Here is a 9,020-nt window from a genome sequence, read left to right as displayed (position 1 = left end):
TAAAAATATAACATTTTATAAAAGTTATAAAAAAAATTAAATAAATAACATTTATAAAAAGTTGCCTAAAATTATTCACAGTTACAAATTTTAGAGGGAAACTTTTTATATTCCCACCAATTATTTTTCAATCAAATAACTTAAAAAAAAAAAGAAAAGAAAAGACACAATGCTCTTCATCATCAGTTCATCACTTCATTCCTTCATCACTTAGCTTCCTCATTTCATCAGAGATACTGTAACCCTAACATCATAACGCAGACGGCCACACCACCGATCGCGGCTCTCCTCCTCATCGACCACAACTCTCAATCGCTTTCACTCCAAATGGCGACGGCGCGGTTCTCCCTTTCACGGTCGTCGGAGCGTTGCTCTCATCCACGGGCTCCTGCGCGGTGCTCTCCTCCACGAGTGTCGGCGCGGTGCTCTCCTCCACTGGCATCGGCGCGGTGCTGTCCTCCACGCACGCTGCTCCACGGCTCCCCCTCTTCCTATCTCGGCTCCAAGTACAGGCCTGTCTCGCCTTCTCCTCTTCGCAAGGCCTGTCTCGCCTTCTCCTCTTCGAGAAACCCCTCTCTTTCTCCTGTTTCCACTTCTTCCCCTGTCTCGCCTTCTCCTCTTCGCAAGGGCTGTAACCCCCCCTCCTCCTCCTCCTCTGCTTATTGGTAAGAAAGCTTCTTCATTTTACTATGAAATGAATATTCTGAATGTATTGATTGTGAATGAAGAATTGGGACTGTTCTGAAATTTAGTATGTAAATTGAATTTCTGAATGCATGTCTTTTTGGGGCTTCTCAATAATTCTGAATTTAGGGGTTTGCTTTCAATTTTTCTGAAATTTTCATGTGGATCAACATCTTCCTGGTGCTTTTTCAGTTTCATCTTTTTGACCCTGGTTAAACAAATTCCCACTATTATATTTTTATTGCAGCTTCTATTCTTAAAGCACTGTTAAGGTACGGAAAGAAGCAGTTTGCGGTTTGATGAGACCAGGCGTGATACTTAGAATTGTCCAGTGCCTTCATGCAATGAACCACCAGTATTGACTACTTGGTATGAACTTTTCTTATTGCTTTTTCTCTTTTTCTTATCATGGAAGGAGTGGTACCGGGATTAGATGCATTGAAAACATGGTTGGGTGAAAGAGCAAGTGGACTGCTTAATGCAGCTTCCATTTGGGTGCTCTATGTGTGGTTGACACCTAATTAACAGTAGCAGGGTTTGGTTCTTGTTCTAGTTCAAGATCCTCAAATGCGGTGTGAAAACTGAAAACACTACAATCTTTTCATTTTTGTCGTTACCAAACTGATTTTTTTTCGTGGGTGATGGAGGTTTGGTGCACAAAAGGTATGGTGCACACTGAATTTTATTTGAATTGTTAATATGCTGACACATCATTTTGAATTCTTATTTTGTTGTTCTTTTCTGCCTTTCCTACAATTTTTGCCTCAAATTTTAATTCCCATGTAGGACACAAATAGAATTGTAATCTTTAAGGCCCTACACCAAGCGACTTGGATTTTCTCTATAACTATTAATATGAACTTAGATAAAACAAAATTGGAAGCATATATCAAGTATAGAGTCATCTTTTGCTTCTTACTTAGATTTTTTACAACATTAGGTTGGTAAGAAAGCTTCTTAATTTTACTATGGAATGAATATTATTCTGAATGCATTGATTGTGAATGAAGAATTGGGACTGTTCTGAATTTTAATATGTAAATCGAATTTCTGAATGCATGTCTTTTTGGGGCTTCTCAATAATTCTGAATTTAGGGGTTTGCTTTCAATTTTTCTGAAGTTTTCATGTGGATCAACATCTTGCTGGTGCCTTTTCAGTTCCATCTTTTTGACCCTGGTTAAACAAATTCCCACTATTATATTTTTATTACAGCTTCTATTTTTAAAGCTCTGTTAAGGTACGGAAAGAAGCAGTTTGCGGTTGATGAGACCAGGCGTGATACTTAGAATTGTCCAGTGCCTTCATGCAATGAACCACCAGTATTGACTACTTGGTATGAACTTTTCTTATTGCTTTTTCTCTTTTTCTTATCTTTGTGAACTTAGATAAAACAAAATTGGAAGCATATATCAAGTATAGAGTCATCTTTTGCTTCTTACTTAGATTTTTTTCAACATCAGGTTGGTAAGAAAGCTTCTTAATTTTACTATGGAATGAATATTCTGAATGCATTGATTGTGAATGAAGAATTGGGACTGTTCTGAATTTTAGTATGTAAATCGAATTTCTGAATGCATGTCTTTTTGGGGCTTCTCAATAATTATGAATTTAGGGGTTTGCTTTCAATTTTTCTGAAGTTTTCATGTGGATCAACATCTTCCTGGTGCTTTTTCAGTTCCATCTTTTTGACCCTGGTTAAACAAATTCCCACTATTATATTTTTATTGCAGCTTCTATTCTTAAAGCTCTGTTAAGGTACGGAAAGAAGCAGTTTGCGGTTGATGAGACCAGGCGTGATACTAGAGAATTGTCCAATGCCTTCATGCAATGAACCACCAGTATTGACTACTTGGTATGAACTTTTCTTATTGCTTTTTCTCTTTTTCTTATCTTTGTGAACTTAGATAAAACAAAATTGGAAGCATATATCAAGTATAGAGTCATCTTTTGCTTCTTACTTAGATTTTTTTCAACATCAGGTTGGTAAGAAAGCTTCTTAATTTTACTATGGAATGAATATTCTGAATGCATTGATTGTGAATGAAGAATTGGGACTGTTCTGAATTTTATTTTGATTATGAATTCTGAATGCATTGAATCTTAATTTTTGGGGCTTCTTTATAATTCTGATTTTAGGAGTTTTATTTCAATTGTTCTGAAATTTTCATGGTTCTGATTGTTGCTTCTTAGGATTTTCTGAATTTTTGTGCATCTTAATTCTGATTTTTGAAGCTGTTTCCTGGGGAAAAATACGACGATCTGCCCTAACTGTTAAGGTACATCCTCCATATGATTTCACAATTTCTTTTCTTTTTGTCAGAATTCTCTAAATTTCTGCGGTGAATGCTATGGCTATAGTTTCATACTTTTGGGTTATTGTAGCCAGCTAATATCATCAATCATCATCCTGAATTAGAATATATCACAATTCAGACCTTATTTATTCTTCTGAATCATATTGCTGTGCCCGTACTTGTGTTCTTGATTGTATATATGGTTTTGAATACAAGTATGTGCAATTCCTATTCTCTTTTTTACATAAATTCTTAGATATCAACAAGCATCTAACCTACATCAAGCAGTTAGAAAAATTAAAATCTTAACCCATATAGTTCAATGTTACTCTTTATATATATATATAATTTAATCAAAGTTCAATTAGCACAACACAAATTGGGCATGCAAATCATACATTTAATTTATATCAATCAATAGAAATATATAAATCAATATAGAGAGATAAAGGGATAATTAAAAAAATAACCATATAAATTAAATTAAAATACTTGGATCTCAAGACAAACCCTATTTTGAACCTTTTAAATCTTTCAGTTACTCTTAAAGTCTAGTATTATGTTCCATGAATTACAAGACTTTATGTAGTAAAATTTGTAACTAAAGAGTTATGGAATCTTGGGTTTTCACTGTATTTTTTTTCAGCCGCTCAAAAACAGAATTAAGTTCATGACATTCCTCTTGGGCTTTATTCATAAATTCTAGGAAACATTTTTTGTGCAGAGAAAGGAACAAGGAATATCTATTTTTGAACCAGAGGATGATATTTGATAATGACACTAATCTATTTTTTGTGTTTATCCTCAATCATGAGACATTATATTTTGTGTGTCTGTGCTTAGAAGGCAAGCAGCATGTTTTATTTGATTATTTAATTTGCATAAGCTTTTGTGCTTGTGTTTGTGTTTGTGTGTACTTGGTGCAGGACAGTGACTTGGACTTTTGTTCGATTATTATTTTTAGTTTGATTTTTCTATTTTCTACATGGAGTAATGTAAATTTGATACTTTTCTCTGTTATACAGAAATATTGCTTCAGAGGAGTTTGAAGAACATTCGTGGACATTCTAGGACTTAAGATTGCAATTTGTTTAGCCATGACTCCATAAGTTTTTTTTTTATCTTACTTATACTTGTATGTTTTCATATGTATATTATGACCTTTGTGCAGTTTTTTTTTCATGTTGAATGTCTTTTATGTGTCTTTTTCATTGTTTCTTAATTTTAATAATAATATTTTTATGTGCCTTTTTTATGAATTTATATACTTACTGTGCATAAACATTATTATTTACATGGTTATTAGTTAAATAGTAGTAATAATATATGAATAATTAGGTTTTTCCAAGACCTAGAGAAAGATTGGATGAGTTTACCGAGAGATAAAGCTGAGTTTAGTAACGGTGTCAATGACTTCTTAGACTTTGCTTACTCCATCGGATACCCACAAGGAGAGGAAATCTTATGCCCTTGTGCAAAGTGTTGTAATTTCTTGTGGCACAAAAGACAAACAATTTATATTCATTTGATTGCCTTTGGATTCGTTAATGGTTATACGAGATGGATTCATCATGGGGAAAGCGTAGTCGGCATGGATGTTGATAGCGATAGCGATAATGAGATTGACAGTGAGAGTGAGACTAACTCGTACGACGACATGGACGCCTTGTTAAACGATAGATTTCGGGATGTGGCACAAGCGGAAGGGATAAAAGAAGGTATGAATGAAGATGCAAAGAAATTCTATAACTTGGTTGAAGAGGCTAGCAAAGAACTGTAATGAAGACTGTTCCAAGGGACCTATTTAGCATAAGTGATCAAGTTGCCATTGATGCTGAAGATACTTATGAAAATGAGCCATTTGATAATTCGACGGTTCCTTCTATACCTAATGATGACGGTGAAGTAGACTTGGTAAGGAATGATTTGAATGAAGTTCTGGTCGATGTCGCAAAAGAAGTCTATTTTTCCCAAGAGTATAACACAGGATCGGATGAAGAATATGATTTTGAAGACTTTTGAGTGACTTGTTTCCCTCTTTTATGGTATATAAGTCAAATTTATCGCTTTATGTTAGCAGTTTTCAACTTGTTTTTCCTCTTTTATGTTCTGATTGTTGCTTCTTAGAATTTTCTGAATTTTTCTGCATCTTGATTATGAGTTTGTGTGGGACATATTTTTCTGCATTTTGAATTTTTCTGCATTTTGAGTGAAGAATATGATTCCGAAGACTTTTTGAGTGACTTGTTTCCCTCTTTTATGGTATATAAGTCAGATTTATCGCTTTATGTTAGCAGTTTTGAACATGATTTGCTGAATATTGTGATATAGAATTTGGTAATTGTTTGTTACGGTTTACCTCTTCCCCTTATTAGATGCATATGCAATTGTATTTACATGGCTGTTTTAATATTTTTATACAGCAACTTAATGGAAAATGGAGCAACTTCAAAGAGGAAAAGACTGGTAAAAAAGTATCAAGCTCATGCAAAAGTTAAGGAATTTGAAATGAAGGAAGTATCTTCTGCTGCGAAACTAGTTCGGAATTTTATAACCAAAGGTGATAAAGGAAGTAATCAAGCCAAAATAGCACAACAGCCCAGGAGAAAAATTTCAGAAATTGGAGACAAATATAGTAGGGAGAATTCAATGGAAGAGAGAAATAAAACACTTGTAGACAATGTTATGAACCGGTCTTTGAGGTCTTCCCAAAACCAAGTGAGGAGTAATGTTCAACTAGAAGAACAACTAATTCCTAAGAAGATGAAGAGTAAGGCAAAGTGTCCAGCAATGGCTCTTGATGCCTTTTTTCATACAGAAGGAGTAGAAGTGGACAGAGAAGAGGAAGATGACTTTGAGTCAATTGGTGAGGATGCTGGAGCTACTGAAAAAGAACCAGCTAACTTGACAAACTTAAAAAATAACTTAAAGCGTCCAGCAATGACTCTTGATGCTTTTTTGGGTGACCAAGGAATTCATGTGGAAAGAGAAGAGGAACATAATGAAGTTCCAACTACTGAGGATGCTAGATCTAGGCCATCCCCGAATAATGGAGAAAATGTTCATATCCCGTCTGAGGAAGATTATATTGGTGAACATGAAAGTGACAATTTTGATGTAGAAGGAGATCAAGTTATGGAAGAAGCTCATATAGAAGGTGATGTAATTTAGTTTGTTGCTATTTGTTTTACATTTTCTTTTTATCTATGAGCATGGGGCTGCCCTTTCCATACCTTTTACGACTGTCTTTAGTTTTAATTTGTACTATTTCTCAATTTTTAATTTAGATACTTCAAAGGTTAAAGAGAATCGTGGAAAAACAAGATGCCTAAAGATTTATGCAAGAACTTGGGAAGAAAGGGAGGAAGTGACTTTTGATCAGGGAGCAGCCGTGGGGCCAACAGCTCAAAGAGTGAAGGATTTAACTAATTTTATTGGAACAATGGGAAGGAATAGTGATTTTATTACCTTGATGTACACTAATTGGAAAGCTGTGCCTAAGCAAATCAAAAAGCGCATTTGGAAGTATATTAATGTAAGCTCCATTTATCTTTATGTTTATGCCATATGTTAATAATTATTTTATGCATATGATATGATGAAATTGATGTGTTTGTAGTCAAAGTTCATTCTTCCAAAATCTTCAAAGTTATGGGTGATGACTGGTGTTCAAGGAGCATGGAAGCATTACAAAACAAGAATAAAAAAGAAGCATTTTGAACCATATTCTGGAAATATTGAGGATATGTTGGTGAATCGTCCTTTGGAAATTCCAGAAATACAATTTCGGAAGCTAATTGCATATTGGAGTATTCCAACTGTCAAAGTGAGCTAGAGGATTTCAATTATTATTATTTGATATGATCAAGTATAATTCTTTCAATTTTTATATTTTTTTCATCATTGTCTATTTTAAACACAGGCCATGTGTGTTATAAATTCTGAAAATCGCAAGAAGCAACAATGGAGGCATAAAATGGGTCCAATCAATTTTGCAAGAGTGCGTGTTGATTTGGTAAGGTCACATTTGAGTTAAAATTCTCTACTTGTTACTTCTCCCTAATTTTAGTATGTTATGACTTTGTAATTGTTATCTTGATCTGTAGCGTGAGAAAAAAGAGAACAAAGAGGAACCAAATCAAGCTGAAATGTTTGTTGCAACTCGGAATGGACTAAAAGGGAAAACACTTGATGTAGAAACACAAGCTGTTATTGTAAGTTCCTCTATAATTTTCTTGTTTTAGTAGTTGTTTTATGACTGTCATGGATGCTATTTTTTTGCTGTTTTATGGCTATCGTGATTATTGTTATGGTATCTATTTTGCGGCTGTTTCATGGCTGTTTCATGGGCTGTTTCGTGGCTGATTTAGTTGCTGTTTTATGGCTATTTTATGCATATTTTATGGCTGTCATGGCAGCTATTTTATGACTGTTTTATGGCTATCATGGTTGTTGTTTTAGTATCTACTTTATGACTGTTTTGTGGTTGTCATGATTGCTGACTTGCTGCTTTCTATGTTTTGTGGTATCTATTTTGTGGCTGTTTCATGGGCTGTTTCATGGCTGATTTAGTTGTTGTTCTATGGCTATTTTATGTCTGTTTCATGGCTGATTTAGTTGCTGTTCTATGGCTATTTTATCCATGTTTTATGGCTATCATGGACTGCTATTTTATGGTTATTTCATGGCTGTTTTATGGTTGATTTTATTGCTGTTCTATGACAATTTACAACCATGTTATATGGCTATCATGGACTGCTGTTTTATGGCTCTTTTATGGCTATTTTGGATTGCTGTCCCTATTAGTTAGCAATAGGTTTTTGGATTCTTTCATTGAATTTTTATCACTAAAAATAGACATATCATATATTTGTGTGTATAGGATAAACTTGATGATCTCCAAGAAGCTGGAGAAACTCCTACTAATGCATTTCAAAAAGTTTTTGGTAAAGAGAATCCAGGAAGAGTTCGATGTTATGGAAGAACTGTTACAAAAACTTCTCTTAAGAAAAATAAAGAAATAGATGAAATCAAAAAACAAAGTGAAGAGAAGGTGACAGCTTTAAAAACTGAATTAGACGACCATAAGCAACGACTGCAAGGATTGGAAGATATTGTGAAACTTATGTTGCAACAAACTTCTCTTGGTATGAATGTTGATGAAGCGCTTTCTCTCTTGCGATCTAAGCAATCGTCTGCAAATAGTGCACAAGATCCAAATTTAGTTCCTCGGCATTCTCCTCCATCGACTCATATACCAAATCATGAATAGGTATATGTATGCTAAATTGTTGTACCACTTGAGTATACATATTATTGTATAGCTGATGTTTTGACTATAATTTTTTTGTTCATTTAAATTTGACTACAGCTTTCTTATTGTTGGAGGAAGTTTTTTGAAGACATAAAGACAATTCTTGCCACAATGGTGAAGCACAAAGTCTTCTTGGTTTTTAGTGGACAACTTAGTTTTTTTTTTGTTTAAGTTCATTAGCAGAAAAACATGTATTTTGCTTACTTAGGTTTATTATTTATTTGACTTGGTAACTTATTAGCAAGTATATATGTTAATTGGTACTTGGAAGACCTTTCTATATATATATGCAATATATATTATTATCTTATTCAAATGCGGGTGTTATACATTCTTCAAATATCATATAAATATAACAAAGATAAAAAAAATATTATTTTAGATATTAAAAAAGAGAATCTAAGAAAAATTCAATAAGGTGTTGCTTTAGGTATTAAAAAAAGACAACTGTAAATAAACCTACATAAGTGTTGCATTAGGTCTATAACAAAGGCAACTTAAAAAAACCTGGACAAGTGTTGCTTTAGGTATATGAAAATACAACTTAAAAAAACCTGGACAAGTGTTGCTTTAGATGGAGGAAAAGGCAACTTGAAAAAATTTGTACAAGTGTTGCTTTAGGTATATGAAAAAGCAACTTAAAAAACTCTGGACAAGTGTTGCTTTATATATTAGAAAATACAACTCGTAAAAAGTGTTGCCATAGCGTTTCATATAAAGCGTTGTG

General features: G+C 33.8%; 1 protein-coding gene and 1 long non-coding RNA gene across 2 annotated transcripts; both read left to right on the top strand.

Moving 5' to 3' along the window:
- The first annotated feature begins 932 nt into the window (after positions 1–932).
- On the top strand, positions 933–4,749 carry LOC112785913 (uncharacterized). Its single transcript, XR_011878506.1, has 5 exons — positions 933–1,053; positions 1,898–2,018; positions 2,416–2,537; positions 2,876–2,961; positions 4,005–4,749. It is a non-coding gene; the product is annotated as an uncharacterized lncRNA (long non-coding RNA).
- A 1,553-nt stretch (positions 4,750–6,302) lies between these two features.
- On the top strand, positions 6,303–8,603 carry LOC112785912 (uncharacterized). The gene is made up of 6 exons (XM_072229808.1): positions 6,303–6,514; positions 6,599–6,805; positions 6,902–6,994; positions 7,086–7,193; positions 7,862–8,251; positions 8,351–8,603. Exons 1-5 carry the CDS (start codon positions 6,422–6,424, stop codon positions 8,249–8,251), a joined length of 891 nt encoding a protein of 296 aa, XP_072085909.1. The 5' UTR covers positions 6,303–6,421; the 3' UTR covers positions 8,351–8,603.
- Positions 8,604–9,020: the final 417 nt, after the last annotated feature.

This window comes from Arachis hypogaea, chromosome 20 (genome assembly GCF_003086295.3).
Source record: "Arachis hypogaea cultivar Tifrunner chromosome 20, arahy.Tifrunner.gnm2.J5K5, whole genome shotgun sequence".
Classification (NCBI taxonomy): Eukaryota; Viridiplantae; Streptophyta; class Magnoliopsida; order Fabales; family Fabaceae; genus Arachis; species Arachis hypogaea.
This window is presented reverse-complemented; position numbering and strand designations above follow the sequence as displayed.

Coding starts and splice junctions, on each gene's coding strand:
- LOC112785912 (XM_072229808.1), top strand. CDS start 6,422: ATGGGAAGGAATAGTGATTTTATTACCTTGATGTACACTAATTGGAAA. Junction 6,806..6,901: donor GGAGTATTCCAACTGTCAAA/GTGAGCTAGAGG, acceptor TTTTAAACACAG/GCCATGTGTGTTATAAATTC. Junction 6,995..7,085: donor CAAGAGTGCGTGTTGATTTG/GTAAGGTCACAT, acceptor CTTGATCTGTAG/CGTGAGAAAAAAGAGAACAA.